Source organism: Oncorhynchus nerka, linkage group LG27 (genome assembly GCF_034236695.1).
Source record: "Oncorhynchus nerka isolate Pitt River linkage group LG27, Oner_Uvic_2.0, whole genome shotgun sequence".
Lineage (NCBI taxonomy): Eukaryota > Metazoa > Chordata > Actinopteri > Salmoniformes > Salmonidae > Oncorhynchus > Oncorhynchus nerka.
The window spans coordinates 20,000,578-20,023,906 of NC_088422.1; the positions used below are offsets into that span (position 1 = coordinate 20,000,578).

At 42.3% G+C, this 23,329-nt stretch overlaps 1 protein-coding gene across 1 annotated transcript in view; it reads left to right on the top strand.

Moving 5' to 3' along the window:
• Positions 1-23,329, top strand: part of fibcd1a (fibrinogen C domain containing 1a) — a 114,177-nt gene that overhangs the window by 38,487 nt on the left and 52,361 nt on the right. The window contains exons 4-5 of the mRNA XM_029637233.2: positions 3,499-3,658; positions 4,098-4,234. Coding sequence (XP_029493093.1) covers positions 3,499-3,658; positions 4,098-4,234 — 297 coding nt within the window. The remainder of the gene's footprint in view (positions 1-3,498; positions 3,659-4,097; positions 4,235-23,329) is intronic.

Genomic DNA, 23,329 nt, shown 5'->3' on the forward strand with positions numbered 1-23,329 from the left:
ATGTGCCTACTCTGGTTTTGGCACGTGGACTCTAGCCAACAGCTCACAGATACAGTGCAGCTAGGGGAGTCTGCATGATGAGATTATTATGGATAAGAGCGAGAATATTTTAACTTGTCAAACGGCAGTCAAGCTTTAATCATCATGTCACCAGAATAAGATCCTCAAAATGTATTGGAAAGGAGCAGCTAGCTCATCACCGGGCACTCTCACCACCCTGTGAAGTTCATCAGAACTTATTTCATCTGTAGCCTAATAAACTGCATAGTTTCCCGAGTCGTAGTGGGAGAACCACACACCATATTATCGTGTGACTCCAAGTTTACTTCCATATGATGGTTATTATATCAATTTTTGCGCATAAAGGCGTTTCCACCAGCAGTTCTCGCATAATTAACTTTACAGACACAAAAAGATCCCACCATGTCAAACGAACAAATGATCTGTGGGCATTTACAAAATTGTACCAAAACTACTTGTTTCCATCATAGCTGTTGTGATTTTTTGGAAACATGGGTTTGTGATATTAAACGGCTGCATCGGGCCTTTAAGGTCTGCCAGAGAGAAAAAACATTTTTGGGAAGTCTTTGTCTGTATCTCCTCTCATTCCTCATACCTCTCTACTCACTCTACTTCTGTAATATTGGATTCAGCTACAAAATGGAAAAAGAGATCTACTTTTCTAACCTGCTGTCTTTTCTACCCTTTACCAGGGGGAATCAAAACAGCTAAGTAGGTCATAATTAAGCAATAATACATTAGAGACCATGTGTTGTGACATTTGTATGATGGCTGTGACGAGGTCATAACCATGAGATTAAACCAATCTATTATGACCCGTCTATGGAAATATGAGACTCTTACATGTTGGCTGTTTTGTTCTAAGACGCCCACTAGCCTCACAAGACTCGTTTGAAGGTAGCCAAGTACCAGTCAAAAAAAATGAAGGGAAGTATTTCGTTTATGGAAGTACTGTAGTTTAGTGCCTAAAAAAGGGGTTACATTTAAGAATACATATATAATTTCCTGATCTTTCTTCCTGATCTTCAGATATAGGACAAACACTTCAAAACATTTATTTTATGACTGTTTTATCTGTTTCTCCATGTATGAATCTGTTATTCAATGTGTTTCTATGGGCTATTAGGACAAATTCTATGTTTCATCAAATAAATGTTATACTGTACATTTTATAACTAAAGGGGTCCTAAAATTCCAAATCAAATATCTAAATGATCCTTGGTATGAACATTTCAAAACAATTCCATATTGTTCTTAGTCAAACTTTGTAGGTTGCTATGGCAAGAAAAAATGGTATCATAAGGAGTGTGAGGGATAGTGGCTGTGAAACTATCTTTGCGGTCCTTTCTAGCTCAGTTGATAGAGTATGGCACTTATAACACCAGGGTAGTGGGTTTGAGTCCATCCATATGTAAAAATGTATGCACACATGACTGTAAGTCGCTTTTCGATAAAAGTCACATATATTATTTGCAGGGCATCATTTGTAAACAGTTGTGGTAGAAGTGGATGGTTCCAGAGTCTGGTCTACAGTAGTGCTGCTGACTTTAGACCATATCCCCTAGGAATTCTAAACCTGTTTGAGCCCTTCCTATCTAACTACCCCCTCTGCATCTGTCTCCTTATCTCCTTTCTACCACGCTGTCCTAAATAATGGAATACCAAAGGGAATTGGAATTTCGATCTCCTTAAAAAAAGGAATAGAGGTGGTGCTGTAGTAGTTCACTACCTGCTGGGAATTCACAGTCCTGCAAGAGCTCTGCTGCATATCGTCACTTTATTATCAAAGTAAGCTCATTAGAACGACCACTACAGGAGATAGATACCCAGTCCGTCGCTACAGTGCTACATTCCATCAGGGCCGGGGTGATTATAGCCTCTGTTACAGAAACAACCGTCTCTGCCCTTTGCCGTCTCTACCCTCGCATAGTCATAGGAATCAAGAAGGAGGCATGACTCACCTCGATTCATATGTCACCCGAGCCGTTAAATTAATACTGGCTGGCACTTCTCCCCCTCCCTTGTCCCTGCCCTCTTTTCAAGTGGCATCCGCTCACTGACAGACAGCCCAACTCTGCTGCACAGTCACATTTACATTCACACACCGAGTGTCGGAGACCCAAAGCCTAAGCTGTAGAAACACTCTCAGACGAAATTGACATTTAAAGAGTAGAGCCGAGGCCTTCTTCCTCATACAAGGTAGCAGGTAAATGCGAGGAGTGTCGTTGTGCTTTCCAGGCAGCGCTTTCTGGGAAGCCATTTGACAGTGTTGAGAATAGTAGCCAGAGGGAGATAAGAAAAACATTTTTGGAGGAAAGGAGAGAGAGGTGGGGGAATTTATTTATTGATTTCAATGGAGAGACCTCTGGATGTGTTTTCAGTTATTAAGGTGGTAATAACTGAATCTCAAGCACAGTGTAATTTTTATATTTGGCACCCCCTTGTCATATTTATAGTTACTTTTGTTGTAGAGCACATATGATTTAAAATTATGATTGTAGGCCTACATCACGTTTTCCAAGCCGAGAGTTCGAGCAAATCCTATCTTAGAGCAAAATATGTCATTGCACATTTTTACAAGACAACCTATTGCTGGAAGTACACATACTGTGGAACCACTGCTCATAGTTTTATATTCACAAAGTACAGTATATCAAAGTACAGTATCAAACTGCTGTATGAGTTGCTACTGTGTGAGAAGAGAGAGGGCTTCAGCAGATCAGAGAAGAGATGAGTGGAGTGTGCACCTCCTGTGGTTAGCATGTATTTTTCATACCAGCATTGTTGTTTGAGGCCCACTCGTGATTGACAGGCAAGTGCCATTGCTACAGAAGGATGTTAGGGAGGGGGCGGGTGGGGAAGAGGGGGACGGACATGTGGGAGAGAATATGTGCAGAGAGTGATCATGTTTTCACCATGTGCACAGGAAGAGCGCTCCCGTCGGCTGTCATCAATGTCAACCCCGGGGACATTGTGGGTCTCCAAAGAGTTCCTATGTCACCTCTCCTTACTGTAGCCTTAACCTCATACAACCATCCGGGATGTCTTGCAAGCCTACGTTCTGTTTCGCTACTCAGATTCCAGTCTAGTAATTACGAGGCTACTGTGGACTTCCTAAAACATTCTCATTCTAATGAATGAACACTCACACTCAGGGAGATCCCTTTTCTAATTACATTTACTCCCAATTGTGTGGGGTGTGCTGTTAGTCCTATGTCTATCAAGGGAAATGTAATCTAATTTGTGTGTGTGTGTGTGTGTGTGTGTGTGTGTGTGTGTGTGTGTGTGTGTGTGTGTGTGTGTGTGTGTGTGTGTGTGTGTGTGTGTGTGTGTGTGTGTGTGTGTGTGTGTGTGTGTGTGTGTGTGTGTGTGTGTGTGTGTGTGTGTGTGTGTGTGTGTGTGTGTGTGTGTGTTGTTAAGTTGTTTTTCCAACTACCGAGTGGGTGTTTAATGGAAGGTTGGTGTGTTTGTTTCCAGCTGCTGTCTGAGAGCCAGATCAACATGGTGAAGGTGATGAACTCAGTGAACGATGCTCTCAACTCCATGCAGAAGGAGACAGGGAACCTGAAGAGCAAGTTCAAGGCAGACCTCCAGAGAGCACCTGTTCGCAGTGCCCGGCCCAAAGGCTGCTCCAATGGTAGGCCTATGGATGGACACCAGTGGTGGCTGGTGGAAGGAGAAAAAGGCAATGAGTGCATGGACATCTCCTAACTACACCATGTCAGCTGTAGAAATGGTTGAACCTTTGAGCTGAAGTAAACCATATTTTTGGCCAACTAGATGTATTTAATGCCTGACAAGGCTATTTTACAATTTCACTAGAAGGAAAAAAGCACAGCTTCATACTGAAATATGTTTGCATACTACACCTCTGATACCACAAATTATTTTTGTAAAAAAAATGGCATTTCTATAAAGTACAGGATTTGGAAATGATGAAGTGAAGCTGTCTGGACAGATTCAGACGGCTGACTATTAAGAGAAGAAAATGTTGGAGCTCACTGGTTTCATTTAATAATTTCTATGATAAAATCCAGGATTTAAAAGGTAATCTGGTGTCTATCTGATCTCGCTAGGCTCCAGACCTCGGGACTGCAGCGATATCTACGCAAGTGGTCAGCGGGAGGATGGGATCTACTCTGTCTTTCCCATGCACTACCCTGCTGGTTTCCAGGTCTTCTGTGACATGACAACGGACGGAGGAGGATGGACGGTGAGTGTCTGATCCCTGTATCAACCTGTGTCACGCCGAGCTGTTGCGTAGGAGAAACGACGATGTTCATGTATGGTCCCAGCAAACCGGGAACATTCCCAGAACATTAGCTAAGATTCCCTATAAAGATGCATGATGCAAAAATGGCTCTGCCATTTCCTGGTTGCTAAAATTCTAATAGTTCCACTGTTTTCAGTTTATGTGACAAAACAAGAAATGATAGTGTAGAATCATTGTACCATTTAAACCGCTATGAAATATATTTGACATAATCAAAAATATAGTATTTTCAAGATTAAGTGCTGTTCAAGTGAAATAATGTGCATATTGTCATATGAAGTGCAAAAAAAATATGGTTGTTTTTGTATGATTAAATGCTGTTGAAATACAATTAAAATGCCTCAAATGTGAATTTCCATTAAAACATAATGGGGATGTATTCCAAACGGCTTTAAGGAATACACATTTGCATGCTGAGAATGTTGTGGTAATATTAGGTAAAACTTAAAAATAACATGTTCTTGAAATGTTCTGAGGACCTTCAAGACAAAGTCTTGGCATAAGCTTGTCTTCTAGGCAGAGTCGCAAAGAAAAATACATATCTCAGACTGACTAAGATGGGCAAAAGAACAGAGACACTGGACAGAGGACCTCTGCCTAGAAGGCCAGCATCACGGTGTCATCTCTTCTCTGTTGCCAATGAGACTGATGTTTTGTGGGTACTATTTAATGAAGCTGCCAGTTGAGGAATTGTGAGGTGTCTGTTTCTCAAACTAGACACTCTAATGTACTTGTCCTCTTGCTCAGTTGTGCACCGCTCCTCTTTCTGTTCTGGTTAGAGACAGTTTGCGCTGTTCTGTGAAGGGAGTAGCTCACAGCGTTGTATGAGATCTTCAGTTTCTTGACAATTTCTCGCATGGAATAGCCTTAATTTCTCAAAACAAGAATAGACTGACGAGTTTCAGAAGAAAGTGCTTTGTTTCTGTCCATTTTGAGCCTGTAATCGAACCCACAAATGCTGATGCTCCAGATACTCAACGAGTCTAAAGAAGGCCAGTTTTATTGCTTCTTTAATCAGAACAACAGTTTTCAGCTGTGTTAACATAATTGCAAAAGGATTTTCTAATGATCAATTAGCCTTTTAAAATGATAAACTTGGATTAGCAAAAACAACGTGCCATTGGAACACAGGAGTGATGGTTGCTGATAATGGGCCTCTGTACGCCTATGTAGATATTCCATTTGTCCATATCTTAATGGACAAAAAAATAGCTTTTCTTTCAAAAACAAGGACATTTCTAAGTGGCCCCAAACATTTGAACGGTAGTGTATATATTTTTTATAATAATTTTTTTGCAAAAAGTTAGGGCTCAAAACAGGTGGGGCTCCACTGACAGTTTAGCAGTTACTCCGGTTGGCCCCAGTGTCAATAAATTAATAAAACCAAAAGCTTACCTTGACTTGGAAAAGTTCCAGTGTTGGATAGTCATAGCCAGCTAGTTAACATAGCATCCCTCTCTGTTTGAGTTGGCTGAACTATCTTTTGCTTTCAGTACTAAATTCATTTTCTGATCCTTTGATTGGGTGGACAACATGTCATTTCATGCTGCTCTGATAGGTTAGAGGTTTCCTCAGGAAGTTGTCATAATTACTGTGTAAGTCTATGGAAGGGGGTGAGAACCATAAGCCTCCTAGGTTTTGTTTTGAAGTTAATGTACCTAGAGGAGAATGGAAGCTAGTTGTCCTCCGGCTACATCATGGTGCTACCCTACAGAGTGCTGTTGAGGCTACAGTAGACCTTCATTGCAAAACAGTGTGTTTTAATCAACTATTTGGTGACGTTTCTTTTTACTTGAGTCACAGAGCAGTTAAAAGTATGGCCTTTTCTAAAAGTATTACTCACTAATTCATCAAACACATAGGAGCTTTAATAGTGTTACTATTAGAAACGTTCTAATTAAGTCTAACTTTCAGGGTATGTTTGGACACATTCATTTGTGTTACTTTTCTCATCAATATTATTGAAGTGACCTCTATCACTTTATTGCTCAAAAGCCAATTATTCTGAATTCTGGTTCTATGAGGTATCACTTAAAAGTGCCTCTTTCTCAATTTTCAAATGCATTGCAATGTGTTTCAAATATAATGCCCAATTAACTGTTCAAGTGTCTTGAAGATAATATCCAGGGGCTCCTTGGCTTTCCTACCTCTCTTGCATTTTATGTTGCTCTTGAATGTAATGTAGTACAGAGCATCAAACTTTACATATGACAACATGACATGAGGTCAACAAAAATCCCTGCATGGGGTTTGCTTTATTTGTCGTTGGTCACCCGATGGACATCTTCCTCCCATATGCAAGTGGACTCCCTATCCCGCTGGTGCAGTTTGAATAAGTTCCATTCATTTCCCCGCCTGCAGTCACAGTCAAGGTCTGCAGAAACCCCCCAGATGGCTTGTGCTGAGAGGAGCGGTGGTGAAATGGCATTTTAAACTGAAAAGAGTGTGATATTCATACATTCCCCCCTGCGGGATGGCAATAGCTGAAATAGTGACCTTGCATTGCCTCTATGACTTGTTGAGGTCTCCAGGGCTCTAGAGTCATCTCCCCTTAGCTTGATGTCTAGAGACTGGCTCAGGTTGGTTTAGCAGAGTAGTACCAGGAGACACATTCCCAGACCAAAGAGTCCAATGAATCATTCAAGGAGAGCCCTTTGTTAGCTCTCCATTAAACCAACTGTGGGCAACCACCGCTCATTAGGACCAATGGCTCTGATAAACTAATTAGCCATAGTAAGGCAATTCATAAGGAGAATATTACAGACCAAGCTGTTTCCCACCGACGAGTTTCCTATATTTCTGATACATTTTCTTCCTTCTGAGCACATCTCAGCAGTGGGAGATGGAAGGCGAAGAATGGCGCATTTACAGGGAATTAATAGTCACAGCGACCCTATTCATCATCGCTGGCTTCCAGCAGTTTCCTGATGAGGATGCAGTCTCATCTCTCTCTGCACCGCTGAAGAGCTGGGAGCTCTGCTTTCCTGAGGTACAGGAGGGCTGCTGGTACACTCTCAGACATACCCCCCTCTCTCCTGCTCTCTCTCTCTCCACTCTCTCTCTCCTCTTTTTCCTCCATTTGTTTGCCATATAAACACATGAATAGAATATGAATGAGGAAGCCAATTTATGATGTGTGGTACGAGCCTTAGCCAAGTGCTTCCTCCAAGGTCATAGTGTTGGAATCCAGTATTACCGTAGTGTTAGCCTCGTGAGAAAGCCAGATCATATCATACAACCCTAATGGAAAGCATGGATGAAGGTACACTACATAACCAAACATATGTGGACACCTGCTCATCGAACATCTCATTCCAAAATCATGGGCATTAATATGGAATTCGTCCCCCCTTTGTTGCTATAACAGCCTCCACTCTTCTGGGAGGCTTTCCACTAGATGTTGGAACATTGCTGTTGGCACTTGATTCCATTCAGCCACAAGAGCATTAGTGAGTTTGGGCACTGATGTTGGGCGATTAGGCCTGGCTCGCAGTCGGCATTCCAATTAATCCCAAAGGTGTTCGATGGGATTGAGGTCAGGGCTCTGTGCAGGCCAGTCAAGTTCTTCAAGACCGATCTCAACAAACCATTTCTGTATAGACCTCGCTTTCTGCACGGGGGCATTGTCATGCTGAAACAGAAAATGTCCTTCCCTAAACTGTTGCCACAAAGTTGGAAGCACAAAATCGTCTAGAATGTCATTCTATGCTGTAACGTTAAGATTTCCCTTCACTGGAACTAATGGGACTAGCCCAAACCATGAAAAACAGCCACAGAACATTAATCCTCCTCCACCAAAGTTTACAGTTGGCACTATGTATTTGGGAAGGTAGCGTTCTCTTGGCATCTGCCAAACCCAGATTAGTCTGTTGGACTGCCAGATGGTGAAGCGTGATTCACCACTCCAGCAGACTCATTGCATTGCGCATGGTAATCTTAGGCTTACAGTATGTGCGGTTGCTCGACCATGGAAACCCATTTCACGAAGCTCCCTACGAACAGTTCTTGTACTGACGTTGCTTCCAGAGGCAGTTGGGAACTCGGCAGTGATTGTTGCAAAAGAGGACAGACCATTTTTAATGCCCTACACGCTTCAGCACTCGTTGGTCCAGTTCTGTGAGCTTTTGTGGCCTACCACTTCACAGCTGAGCTGTTGTTGCTCCTAGACATTTCCACAATAACAGCACTTAGTTGACTGGGGCAGCTCTAGCAGGGCAGACATTTGACGAACTGACTAGTTGGAAAGGTGGCATCCTATGACGGTGCCACATTGAAAGTCACTGAGCTCTTGGAGATTGGAGATTGTTTGGCTGTGTGCTCAATTTTATACACCTGTCAGCAACGGGCGTGGCTGAAATAGCAGAATCCACTAATTTGAAGGGTTTATCCACATACTTTTTGCCATGTAGTGTATTTTCTCTGAGGCAGCCCTGATGTTGACAAAGTGACAAAGTGAACAGAACAACCACTTAGTGGTTCTTTGTAGTATAATTGGTAGAAAATGGCGCTTGTAACATCAAGATAGTGAGTTAAATTCCCGGGACCACCCATCCATAAAATGTATGCACACATAACTGTAAGTAGCTTTGGATAAAATCTTCTGCTAAATGGCATATATTATTATTATTACAAGCCAGAGTGAGTTGGCAGATGTCACTCAGATCACTCTGATTTCAGTTACATGTTGAGGCTTAGCATCAGCTGTGGTGGTGAAGGAAAGGGTTACCTGCTAATAAACATTTAATATAACATTTAATATATACATTTAATACAAGATTGTAACAATCAATTGGTAAAAAATGGGGTAAAAGTACACAGGAAAAAATATATATATATATATATTTTTTTTTGTGTACTTTTACCCCATTTTTTACCAATTGGTAGTTACAATCTTGTCCCATCGCTGCAACTCCCCTGTGGACTCGGGAGAGGCGATGGTTGAGAGCCATGCATCCTCCGAAACACGACCCTGCCAAGCCGCACTGCTTCTTGACACACTGTTCGCTTAAGCCAGCCACACCAATGTGTCGGTGGAAACACCGTCCAGCTGGCGACTGGGGTCAGCTTGCAGGCGCCTGGCCCACCACAAGGAGTCGCTAGAGCACGATGGGACAAGGAACTCCTGGCCGGCCAAACCCTCCCCTAACCCGGACGACACTGGGCCAATTGTGCGCCGACTCATGGGTCTCTCGGTCACTGCCGGCTGTGACACAGCCTGGGATCGAATCCAGGTCTGCGATGCAGTGCCTTAGACCAGTGCGCCGCTCGGGAGGCCCCCTGCTAATAAACTTTTTGATAATTAACCGTCCCCCTGGTTGAAGCTCCATAACCAGGCCATCTTTTAGATGAGCTCCTGAGTGGTGCAGCGATCTAAGGCACTGCTAGAGGTGTCACTACAGACCCTGGTTCGATTCCAGGCTGTTTCACAACCGGCCGCGACCAGGAGAACAATGAGGCGGCGCACAATTGGCCCAGCACTGTAGATAGGTGGGTTATGACACTCTGGTGTGCAAATATGCCTAAGAGGGAGTGTCTCCATCAGGACACTTCATGCTCTACAGGAGAGCTGTCAAAGATCAAGACCTCGGAGGCCCAGCATCCATACATTATGATCACATTATAATCATCATCTGGAGGGGTCGTCACTAGCTACCACAGCCACAAAGTCATAATTATGGCTAAACCCTACCTATTTCTACAAAAATATTTATACAATATAGCCAATTTGTACTTTGTAGCTGTGACAACTAGTTACTGTAGTGATCGACGATATGACAGTATGCCCTCTGCTTTTATAACATTTCATAAATGCCTATCTATAGTTATAAATGGCAGAGTTGTTGTATTGCCAGTACTTTTGATCCAAAAATGCTTTTGATTTGTTTTATGTATTTTGTCTTGTTTTAAAGAGAAAGTAAAAGAAACCAGACAGTAAAACAGCCTCTCAGGGAGATGGTCTTACTGGGAACCAGTCACCCAGGAATCTCTGTCTAACCAACTGGGGGGATTGCTGCAGCACACAGGTCCTCACTGTCTCTGGCACGACAGAGAATGGGAATAAGTTTCAAGTTTTAATGTCACATGCCCAAGTACAGTGAAATGCCTTTCTTGCAAACTGAAAAGCCAACAATGCAATTACAATGTATTAGTAGAAAAAAACATGAGAAAAATAATAGGAAATATGAAATACACAATTAAGTAAATAGGTAAGCATACTACATACAGGAAATATTTCAAAAAGGATTTTACATGTGCAGGGATACTGGAGGGATGGAGGTAGATATTTTATGTATAGGGGTGAGGGGACAATGCAACAGGATATAAGATAAACAGAGTAGCAGCAGCTTTTATGTGAGTGGGTGTTGTCGTGACTGTTGCTCATCGAATGGTTACAAGTTAATAATTGTGTGATTAACTGAATCAAGCAATTATTAACTCATTAACCTGGGGCACCATGGGAAAACTAGTTTTTAATGAGTTTCTATTTCCCAAATTAACTCAAAGAATATCAGAGTATCTATTTTACAACAGCCGCTAATTAACCCGTTACCTCTACCAATCTCGTTCTGAACGTCGTATAGCCAGTGAATCTGCACGGACCCGAGTCTCACTAATGAATTCGTACCACACCAATCTTAGTTTAATATTTATTTACTAAAAAGCTAAAATGATTAGAAAAGATGCACATAGACAAAACACATTATAGGCTATTGATTAGAACTTAGTATAACGGGCCAACACACTATGGCGCGTGTTACCCACAATGAGGATTTCAAAAGAGAGAGAAAAAAGAAAGTACACAAGATAAATATACATTTGGGTGAATTTGTCAGCTATGCTATTCTAACCCTAGCCTTGCCCCAAACTGCCGCTCTTATGGGTCAGAATATAATGATATAATTACATGGGGATGATCTCAGAGGATTTCTGCATCGACCGTTTCGCCGTTCGATGACGCACTTCTCCTGCGCACCTCCCTGCTCGTCCTCCCGGTGCCCGTGTCCTTTTTGGCTTAGGAGTCTGTTCCCTCAACCTTTTCTCTAGAAGGGGTCTTCTGAGGACAGACAGCTCTGTAGCTCAGAGCTCACAGCATAGGAATGAAACCCTTTAGATAGCACGATTTGATGGGAGATGGAGGCTAGGTGGTTCGACTTGAATTCACCCGCTTAGACACAGCTACTCACAGCTACTCATCAGCTACTCATCCAGCAAGTTTTAGAACTTGCTGCAACTGGGGTCACGTAGTCCTCCTGTAAATTCTATACTCACAGGTTTTATACCCTTGGGTCAGAAGTGGGCGTAGCTGCCTTTAGGGCAATTCTCTGGTCGTACCAAATTAATGAGGCAAGGTCCAGATTTGACTCAAATCCAATTTTAGACAACTAACTTAACATTTCATCTTCCCCAAAACATTCTCTTTGATTTGGATATTTTCCATACAATGTACAATGTATAAACATCAAACATATACCAGGAAAACCCTTCACATTACAATGTTTTCGTAATAACGCCATCTATTAACCTTTAATAACAAAACAAAAATGACATACATTTTCATATTCCATCTATCGTCATGACCACCATTGTGGCTGACGGAAACCATTGTTACAAAGTGCCTTTATTTCATGTTTAATGTTCTGAGGCTGGTTCTCCATAGTAACAGCACAAAGGAATGTGTCTGTGGCCTGAGATTTACCAGGGGCGTGAGGGGTCATAAAACCCCCCACATCTTCAGACCCCTAGATCTCTCCTCCTCTGTTGGGGTTGAGAGATAATCTGTAGGGTTGTGGTCTCCTGTAACCTGACCTGGTCAGGACAGTCATGACAGTGTGCTGGTGTGTAAATGTACAGTATGTGCATATTATGTGTGAGTGACTTAATGATGGAGTGTTTGTGTGTGTGTGTGTGTGTGTGTGTGTTTTGTGTGTGTGTGTGTGTGTGTGTGCGTGCGTGCGTGCGTGCGTGCGTGCGTGCGTGTGTGTGTGTGTGTATGAGAGCAATAGTGTGTGAGTGTGTAGGGCCCTGTGAGTGTGCATAGAGATAGTGCAAAGATTTTAATAAAAGCTCAATAAATATACAAGTTTAACTCAGATAGTCCATGAAGCTATTTTGTTAGCTATTTGTCAGTCGTATTGCTTGGGGATAGAAGCTTTTCAAGAGCATGTTGGTGTCAGACTTGATGCACCGGCAGAGAAAATAGTCCATGGCTTGGGTGGTTGGAGTCTTTGAAGATTCTTTTCACACTGCCTGATATAGAGTTCCTCGATGTGGAACGTGACGAGGTTGGACCCAGGTGCAGAGAAGAGACCAGACGAAGAATCAGTGGTTAAGGATAAACGTAATACTTTTCTGAGAAACGGTAGCTACAGGATCACAGTACACTTGAAAAACAACAAACACTAAGTCTCAAAAACTCACTCAGGAAACGAATGCACACTGTAAACAATTCAAGCTTCCGCAAAGTACAACAGAAAATACACCTCTTTTAACAAAAAAATCATATTGAGTTAAATTGGACACACCTGAGTGTCGTTAATGTCTCTAGGACAGTCTCTGCCGCCCTCTAGTGACAGGTGGAACCATGATGTACTGGGCTGTCCACACAACTCTCTGTAGCGCCATGCAATCGAGGGCGGTGCTATTTCCATTCCAAGCAGTGATGCAGCCAGTCAATATGCTCTCAATGGTACAGCTGTAGAACCCCCGTTTCCTGTAGTCCACGATTAGCTTCTTGGTTTTGCTGACTTTGAGGGAGAGGTTGTTGCTCCGGCACCAGGCTGCCAGGTCACCGACCTACTCCCTGTATGCTGACTCATCGTCACCGGTGATCAGGCCTACCACCGTCGTGTCGTCAGTGAACTTGATAATGGTGCTGGAGTAGTGAGTGACTACACAGTTGTGGGTGAACAGGGGGTACAGGAAGGGACTAAGCACACACCCATGTGGGGGCCCTGTGTTAAGGGTCAGCGTGGCGGAGGTGATGTTGCCTTCCCTCACCACCTGAGGCCGAACTCAGGAAGTCCAGGATCCAGTTGCAGAGGGAGGTGTTCAGACCCAGAGTCCTAAGCTTAGTGACGAGTGACGAGCTTGGAGGGGACAATGGTATTGAACTCTGAGCTGTAGTCAATGAACAGCAATTCTCACATACTGTAGGTATTCCTCTTATCTAGGTGGGTGAGGTCAGTGTGGAGAGCAATTGATATTGCATCGTCTATGGATCTGTTAGGGCGGTATGCAAATTGGAGTGGGTCTAGGGTGTCTGGGATGGTGGAGTTAATGTGTGCCATAACTAGCCTCTCAAAGCACCCAATGATTATAAAAGTAAGTGCTACAGGGCCGTAGTCATTGTAGCATGAAGCCTTAGAGTCTTTAGGAACAGGAATGATTGTGGTAATATTAAAACATGTGGGGATTACAGACTGGGTCAAGGAGAGGTTGAAAATGACTGTGAATATGCCTGCCAGCTGTTCTGCGCATGCTCTGAGAGCGCGCCCGTCAGGCCTTGTGGCCTTGCGGGTGTTGACCTAATTAAAGACCCTTCTCACGTCGGCCTCAGAGAGCGAGATCACCCAATCCTCTGGGTTGGTGATGGCCCTCACACCCGTCTCGATGTTGTTGTCAAAGCGTGTATAAAATGCTTTGAGTTTGTCTGGTAGAGAGGCATCATTGGGCAGCTCACGGTTGGGTCTTCCTTATTGGGTACCTTATTGGGTACCTTATTCCTATATAGTCCTTTTGCTTGTTTGGTGACTCTGCGGAGGTCATAGCGGGCCTTCTTGTACTTATTCTTGTCTTCGGCCACAGCATCAGTGTTGCCTACAATAGCTCTGTGTGTGGTAGCCCTGTTCTTTAGTTTAGCACCAAACTCGGTGTTAATCCAGGGCTTTTCATTGGGGAAGCAGCGAACCCTCACTTGGGTTCAACATCGCTGATGTATTTTATAATGAAACCTGTGACGGAGGTGGTTAGCTTGTCAATGTTATCGGCTGAGTCTCAAAACATATTTCAATCAGCGCTAGCAAAGCAGTCCTGTAGCATAGCCTCTGATTCTGGTTACAATTTCTCAACGGAGCGAATCACGGGTATTTCCTGTTTCAACTTCTGCTTGTAAACAGGAAGCAAGAGTACGGAGTCATTATCTGATTTGCCGAATGGCGGACGAGGGAGGGCATTGTATGTTTGCTTGTGTGTAAAGTAGAAGTGGTCTAAGACTTTATCGCCTCTAGTGGTGTTAGAGAAGGGTTGATGGAAGTTGGGCATCACGTATCTTAGTGACGCCAAATTAAAATCACCAGAAACCAGAAAGGCAGCCTTTGGGTGTAGGTCTTCCTGCTTGTTTATAGTCTTGTACAGTTTGTTAACTTCTTACGGCTGAAATCCCGTTAACGGGATCGATTTGACAACAGCCAGTGAAAGTGCACGGCGCCAAATTCAAACAACAGATATCTCATAATTAAAATTCCTCAAACATACAAGTATTATACACCATAACAAGATAAACTTGTTGTTAATCCCACCAGTGTCCGATTTCAAAAAGGCTTTATGACAAAAGCATACCTTGCGATTATGTTAGGTCAGCACCTAGTCACAGAAAAACCCAACCATTTTTCCAGGCAAAGAGAGGAGTCACAAAAAGCAGAAATAGAGATAACTCATAGGACTTCATGTTACACAATACATGTATGTTTTGTTCGATAAAGTTCATATTTATATCCAAAAATCTCAGTTTACATTGGCGCGTTGTGTTCAGTATTGTTTTGCTTCCAAAACATCCGGTGATTTTGCAAAGAGCTACGTCAATTTACAGAAATACTCACAATAAACATTGATAAAGGATACAAGTGTTATGCATGGAATTATAGATAAACCTCTCCTTAATGCAACCGCTGTGTCAGATTTGAAAAAAGGTTTACGGAAAAAGCACACCATGCAATAATCTGAGTCCATCATTTATGTCCAAATATCTCCTTTTTGTTTGCGTGTTTAGTTCACAAATCCAAATTCATGAGGTGCGAGCACTAGGTCCAGACGAAAAGTCAAAAAGTTCCATTACAGTTTGTAGAAACATGTCAAACGATGTATAGAATCAATCTTTAGGATGTTTTTAACATAAATCTTCAATAATGTTCCAACCGGAGAATTCCTTTGTCTTTAGAAATGCAATGGAACGCAGCTACCTCTCACGGGTGCCTGCGAGACTGAGCTCATGGCACTCTGCCAGACCTCTTACTCAATCAGCTCTTATTCTCTTCTACCTCACAGTAGAAGCCTGAAACAAGGTTCTAAAGACTGTTGACATCTAGTGGAAGCCTTAGGAAGTGCAATCGGACCAAATTGTATACTGTATATTGGATAGGCAAAGACTTGAAAACCTACAAACCTCAGATTCCCCACTTCCTGATTGGATTTTTTCTCAGGTTTTTGCCTGCCATATCAGTTCTGTTATACTCACAGACATCATTCAAACAGTTTTAGAAATGTCAGGGTGTTTTCTATCCAAATTTACTAATAATATGGGGGGCAGTACTCAATACTGCCCCCCAGCCATAAGAAGTTAAGCGGCACCTTGCTATCCTGAGGTGGAATGTATACAGCAGTCACAATAACAGCTGAAAACTCCCTCAGGAGGTAGAAGGGTCGGCATTTGACCATCAGGTACTCCAAGACAGTGGGTCGATAAAATATAGCAATCCAGTTTCAATTTGAGCCTGTAAAGTTTGATACTGTCACGCCCTGACCTTAGAGCTTTTTATGTCTCTATTTTGGTTTGGTCAGGGTGTGATTTGGGTGGGCATTCTATGTTCCTTTTTCTATGGTTTTGTATTTCTTTGCTTTGGCCGTGTATGGTTCTTAATAAGGGACAGCTGCCTATCGTTGTCTCTGATTGGGAACCATACTTAGGTAGCTTTTTCCCACAGGGTTTTTGTGGGTAGTTATTTTCTGTTTTGTGTTTCTGCACCTGACAGGACTGTTTCGGTTTTTGTTCATTATCTTTGTGATTTTTTTTATTTAGTAAAATAAAAGTATGAACACTTACCACCCTGAGCTTTGGTCCACACCTTCTTCAACAGATGATCGTTACAGATACATCCTTTTCTCTTAAAGCTTCTCTCCAAGCGAAGCACCCGTGGCTCGGCAGTCCTCTCCGCTCATTCTGTTTTTTCAGTAGTTGCTTTATTTTTCTACCTCTCATAACTTGGGAAACGACATTGGAGTGAATGTGGGCTTATTTTTTTTATTATTTTTTTTATTATTTGTAGTGTTTACCCCATTTTCTCCCCAATAGCTGGTTATGACCTTGTCTCATCGCTGCAACTCCTCAAAGGGCTCAGGAGGGGCAAAGGTCAAGACTTGCTTAACACAGAAGTCAGCCGCACCAATGTGTCGGCGGAAACACAGTTCGACTGATGACCAAAGTCAGCTTGCTGGCTTATTTCTGATGGCAAACCTTAAAAAGTAAAGAAAGATAAAAGTGACATAAATACCAGATAGGCAACTCCGTGGTATATCTTCCCCTTTTCCATTGTGGTAGTTTGAATTTTACATTACCACTAAAGGTCTAGAGAAGCTGTCACGTGTGCTCCCTCTCCAGCCTCTAAGTCACCAGGCTGCTCATTATGGCACACACCTGTCACCATTGTTACGCGCACCTGTGTGTTGTCAGACTCACCTTCCTCCCTGACTACCTTCCCTATATGTGTCACTCCCTTTGGTTCATTGTTTCTGTTGCTGTGTCATGTCTATGCGTTGTTTATGTTTCTTGTTTTGTATTTAGTTGTGTTTAGTTATTAAACACTCACTCCCTGAACTTGCTTCTCGACTCTCAGCGCACTCGTTTTTTGTTTCGGTTGGAATGACGTCGGGTCCGGGAGCCGCTATGGGCTCTCATGCCTCAGACAGATCGCCAGACTCCCCTTCCTCCGCCGGTTCGTCAGGCTCTCATGCCTCAGCCGGATCGCCAGGCTCCCCTGCTACAGCTGGCTCATCGGGCTTTCATGCCTTCACCGGATCGCCAGGCTCCCCTGCTTCCACCAGCTCGTCAGGCTCTCATGCCTCAGCCGGATCACCAGGCTCCCCTGCCTCAGCCGGTCTGTCAGGTTCCTGATCCCCGGGTTCGTCATTTTGGTTGCCGTCATGCGGCTGGAGCCACACGTTGGGGGGGGGGGGGGGGGTACTGTCATGTGTGCTCCCTCTCCGGCCTCTAGGTCAACAGGGTACTCATTATGGCGCACACCTGTCACCATCGTTACGCGCACCTGCATGTCGTCAGACTCACCTGGACTCCATCACTTCCCTGATTACCTTCCCTATATACATCACTCCCTTTGATTCCTTCCCCAGGCGTCATTTCTGTTTTTGTGTCATGTCTGTGCGTTGTTCGTGTTACTTGTTTTGTATTAAGTTGCGTTTATATATTAAACACTCAGTCCCTGAACTTGCTTCCCGACTCTCACCGCACTTGTTACAGAAGCTCTGAAGATTCTTGGAGTGACTCTTTTTATGATGCTGTCCAAAGGTTGTTTTAAAACAACCGAACCCTGCAAACTTAAAGGAAGTGGCTCGACCATTGATCCTGCAAAGAGTCATGATTTACTATCGTTACAGATGGGTTGGAATTGTAATGCAGTTCTCAATTGGGAGAGTTATTAATAAAAAGCACATTTAACTTCTTGCATCGAGCCATCCCGGATCCGGTATCGTGACTACAGCCTCAAGCTCATTACCATAACGCAACGTTAACTATTCATGAAAATCGCAAATGAAATGAAATTAATCTATTTGCTCTCAAGCTTAGCCTTTTGTTAACAACACTGTCATCTCAGATTTTCAAAATATGCTTCTCAACCATTGCAAAACAAGCATTTGTGTAACAGTATTGATAGCTAGCGTAGCATTTAGCGTAGCATTTAGCGTTAGCATTCAGCAGGCAACATTTTCACAAAAACCAGAAAAGCATTCAAATAAAATCATTTACCTTTGAAGAACTTCGGATGTTTTCAATGAGGAGACTCTCAGATGGCAAATGTTCAGTTTTTCCTGAAAGATTATTTGTTTAGGACAAATCGCTCCGTTTTCTGCGTCACGTTTAGCTACGAAAAAAACCTGTATCCAGGATTGTGTAAATCTATCCGCAAGCTCATTAGCATAACACAATGTTAACTATTCATGAAAATCGCAAATGAAATGAAATGAATCTATTTGCTCTCAAGCTTAGCCTTTTGTTAACAACACTGTCATCTCAGATTTTCAAAATATGCTTTTGAACCATAGCTAAACAAGCATTTGTGTAACAGTATTGATAGCCTAGCATAGGATTATGCCTGGCTTTCAGCATGCAACATTTTCACAAAAACCAGAAAAGGATTCAAATAAAATCATTTACCTTTGAAGAACTTCAGATGTTTTCAATGAGGACTCTCAGATAGCAAATGTTCCGTTTTTACAAAAAATATTATTTGTGTTGACAAATCGCTCCGTTTTGTTCATCACGTTTGGGTAAGAAAAAAAAAAAAATATATATATATATATATATATTAAGTCATTAAAACGCTAACTTTTTTCCAAATTAACTCCATAATATCGACAGAAACATGGCAAACCGATGTTTAGAATCAATCCTCAAGGTGTTTTTCACATATCTATCCACGATAAATCCTTCGTGGCAGTTGACTTTCTCTTCTGAAGAAATGGAACGCGCATGGACCTACAGATTACGCAATAATTTCGACACAGGACACCGGGCAGACACCTGGTAAATGTAGTCTCTTATGGTCAATCTTCCAATGATATGCCTACAAACACATCACAATGCTGCAGACACCTTGGAGAAACAACACAAAGGGCAGGCTCATTCCTGGCGCATTGACAGCCATATAAGGAGACATTGGAACACAGCGCCTTCAGAATCTGGGGCATTTCCAGTATGAAACTTCATCTTGGTTTCGCCTGTAGCATTAGTTCTGGGGCACTCACAGATAATATCTTTGCAGTTTTGGAAATGTCAGAGTTTTGTCTTTCCAAAGCTGTCAATTCCATGCATAGTCGAGCATCTTTTCGTGACAAAAGATCTTGTTTAAAACGGGAACGTTTTTTATCCAAAAATTAAAAGAGCGCCCCCTATCTCGAAGAGGTTAATCCATATAGGACTCAAATGTCCCTGATACTAGCAGAACTAGACATGCAATCAGACTGAATACACAATTCTTAGCATTTTATTTTATTTGCTAAAAGGAAGAGTTCAAATGAATGCTTTATTCATTATGGCTCTAGAAGGTTTACTGAAATATTTATCTTTGATATACAGCACAGCACATTTTAAACATTTTCAGTTGGATGTACTATTGCAGGTGTCTTGTAAAAAACAATTATGTTCAATGTATTTTTTATGTGTATACCACTTTTTCCAGTAACCTGTAATTCATTAGTTCCTGAAGTGTCTTTAAAAAAAACTATTTAACCATGTTTTCTCTGTTGGATAAGATTTTAACAGTATTTCTGTATAAAACCTAAAATCCTACTCTCAGATTCTATGCAATAATTCCATTGTGAAGAAGCAGGTAATTTGTGGTGATACTGTATCTTGACATTCAAATTTACAATATGTTATGTATGGACTCAGCAGCAGTACAGAAGTCACAGAGAATGTCTAGTTCGTCCTTGTAAATATCTCGTCTATCAACGTGTCTATTGTTTGAAATATCAAATGGGTAAAAAATATTATGATGCCTCCTTCATATACTGTAGATTTTTAATTCTTAATGGGTTTGAATTCATCGTTAGGCATGCCTGGAATTGGAAATCCAATGTAATTTTCATCCACAATATTTCAGCAGTAGATTTTCCACAGTTCCTGTCTGAATTGGTTAAATATGATCTTGGCAGGCGATTGAACTTCCGTTGCTGACATCAAGTCAAAATGTATTTGTCACATTGGACAAATACACAGGTGTAGTAGACCTTAGTGTGAAATGCTTACTTACAAGCCCTTAACCAACATTGCAGTTCAAGAAATAGAGTTAAGAAAATATTTACTAAATAAATCAAATAAAAATATATAAAAGTAACACAAGAAAATTACATAACAATAACTAGGCTTTATACAGGGGGTACCGGTGCTGAGTCAATGTGCAGGTGTAGAGGTTAGTCGTGGTAATTTGTAAAGTGACTATGCATAGATAATAAACAGCGAGTAGCAGCATTGTAAAAAGCAAGGGGTTGGTCAATGCAAATAGTCCGGGTGGCCGTTTGATGAAGTGTTCGGCAGTCTTATGGCTTGGGGGTAAAAGCTGTTATGGAGCCTTTTGGACTTGGTGCTCAGGTACCGCTGGAGACTTTGATAATTTTTTAGGTATTCTTCTGACACCGCCGAGTATATACAGTTGAAGTCGGAGTTTTGCATTCACCTTAGCCAAATACATTTAAACTCAGTTTTTCACAATTGCTTTTTTTTATCATATTCCAAGTGGGTCAGAAGTTTACATACACTCAATTCGTATTTGGTAGCATTGCCTTTAAATTGTTTAATTTGGGTCAAATGTTTCAGGTAGCCTTCCACAAGCGTCCCACAATAAGTTGGGTGAATTTTGGCCCATTCCTCCTCACAGAGCTGGTATAACTGAGTCAGGTTTGCCTCCTTGCTCGCACATGCTTTTTCAGTTCTGCCCACACATTTTCTATAGGATTGAGGTCGGGGCTTTGTGATGGCGACTCCAATACCTTGACTTTGTTGTTCTCAAGCCATTTTGCCACAATTTTGGAAGTATGCTTGGGGTCATTGTCCATTTGGAAGACCCACCAAGCTTTAACTTCCTGACTGATGTCTTGAGATGTTGCTTCAATATATCTATGTAATTTTCCTCCCTCATAATGCCATCTATTTTGTGAAGTGCACCAGTCCCTCCTGCTGCAAAGCACCCACACAACATGATGCTGCCACCCCCGTGCTTCACTGTTGGGATGGTGTTCTTCGGCTTGCAAGCCTTCCCCTTTTTCCTCCAAACATAACGATGGTCATTTTGGCCAAACGGTTCCCTTTTTGTTTGATCAGACCAGAGGACTTTTCTCCAAAAAGTATGATCTTTGTCCCCATGTGCAGTTGCAAACCGTAGTCTGGCTTTTTTATGGCAGTTTTGGAGCAGTGGTTTCTTCCTTGTTGAGTGACCTTTCCTGTTATGTCGATATAGGACTCGTTTTACTGTGGATATAGATACTTTTGTAACTGGTTCCTCCAGCGTCTTCACAAGGTCCTTTGCTGTTGTTCTGGGATTGATTTGTACTTTTCGCACCAAAGTACGTTCATCTCTAGGAGACAGAATGTGTCTCCTTCCTGAGTGGTATGACGGCTGCGTGGTCCCATCGTGTTTATACTTGCGTACTATTGTCTATACAGATGAACGTTGTACCTTCAGGCGTTTGGAAATTGCTCTCAAGGATGAGCCAGACTTGTGGAGGTCTACTATTTTTTTTCTGAGGGCTTGGATGATTTCTTTTGATTTTCCCATGATGTCAAGCTGAGGTACTGAGTTTGAAGGTAGGCCTTGAAATACAACCACAGGTACACCTCTATATCAGAAGCTTCTAAAGCCATGACATCATTTACTGGATTTTTAAAAAGCTGTTTAAAGGCACAGTCAACTTAGTGTATGTTAACCTCTGACCCACTGGAATTGTGATACAGTGAATTATAAGTGAAATAATCTGTCTATAAACAATTGTTGGAAAAATTACTTGTGTCATGCATGTCATGCATGCCCTAACCGACTTGCCAAAACTATAGTTTATTAACAAGAAATTTGTGGAGTGGTTGAAAAACGAGTTTTAATGACTCCAACCTAAGTGTATGTATGCTTCCAACTTCAACTGTATTTACTGTACGTTTGTTTATGTGTAACTCTGTGTTGCTGTTTTTGTCGCACTGCTTTGCTTTATCTTGGCCAGGTCGCAGTTGTAAATGAGAACTTGTTCTCAACTGGCCTACCTGGTTAAATAAAGGTGAAATAAATGAATAATGGGGGCCTGTTCGGCCCTCCTTTTCCTATAGTCCACGATCAGCTCCTTTGTCTTGCTCACATTGAGGGAGAGGTTGTTGTCCTGGCACCACACTGCCAGGTCTCTGACCTCCTCCCTATAGTCTGTCTCACCGTTGTCGGTGATCAGTCACTGTTGTGTCATCAGCAAACTTAATGATTGTGATGGTGTCGTGCTTGGCCAAGCAGTCATGGGTGAACATGGAGTACAGGAGGGGTCTAAGCACGCACCCCTGAGAGGCCCCAGTTTTGAGGATCAGCATGGCAGATGTGTTGTTGCCTACCTTTACCACCGGGGGGTGACCCATCAGGAAGTCCAGGATCTTGCCAAATTTGCCAAATGAAGAGAGAGGGAGAGCTTTGTATGCGTCTCTGTGTGTAGAGTAAAGGTGGTCTCGAGTTTTTTTCCTCTGCTTGCACATGTGATATGCTGGCAGAACTGAGGTATAACAGATTTAAGTTTGCCTAGATTACCTTATATCTACCAGCACGTCGCATGTGCAAGCACAGGGGGAAAAAACTCTGTTTACTCCATAAACAGAGACGCAGGATAAGAGTAGGAGGGCATGGGGGAAATGGAGTGGCACTGGATCTACGCAGTTTCCACAAGACAAGTGTGACCCAGATAAGACTGAATTCCTCTAGTGTGCTTCTGCACTTCAAAGTGAAGAAGTGTAGAAGTGACAGTATGGTTTGGAGAATATTGTTGGGTCAGTGTATGTAACACAGGAGGTTGATGGCACATTAATTGGGGAGAATGGGCACGTGGTAATGGCTGGAGCGAAATAAGTGGAAAGGTATCAACAACATCAAACACATCATTTCCATGTGTTTAATGCCATTCTATTCGCTCCATTCCAGCTACTATTATGAGCTATCCTCCTCTCAGCAGCCTCCACTGGTATATAAGTATATCCATGATGTTGTTGGGTACAATGGAAGACAGAATAGGGTTGTGCTCATTAGGGCATACAATGGAAAACATTTTAAAACATTTTGAAATGAAAAT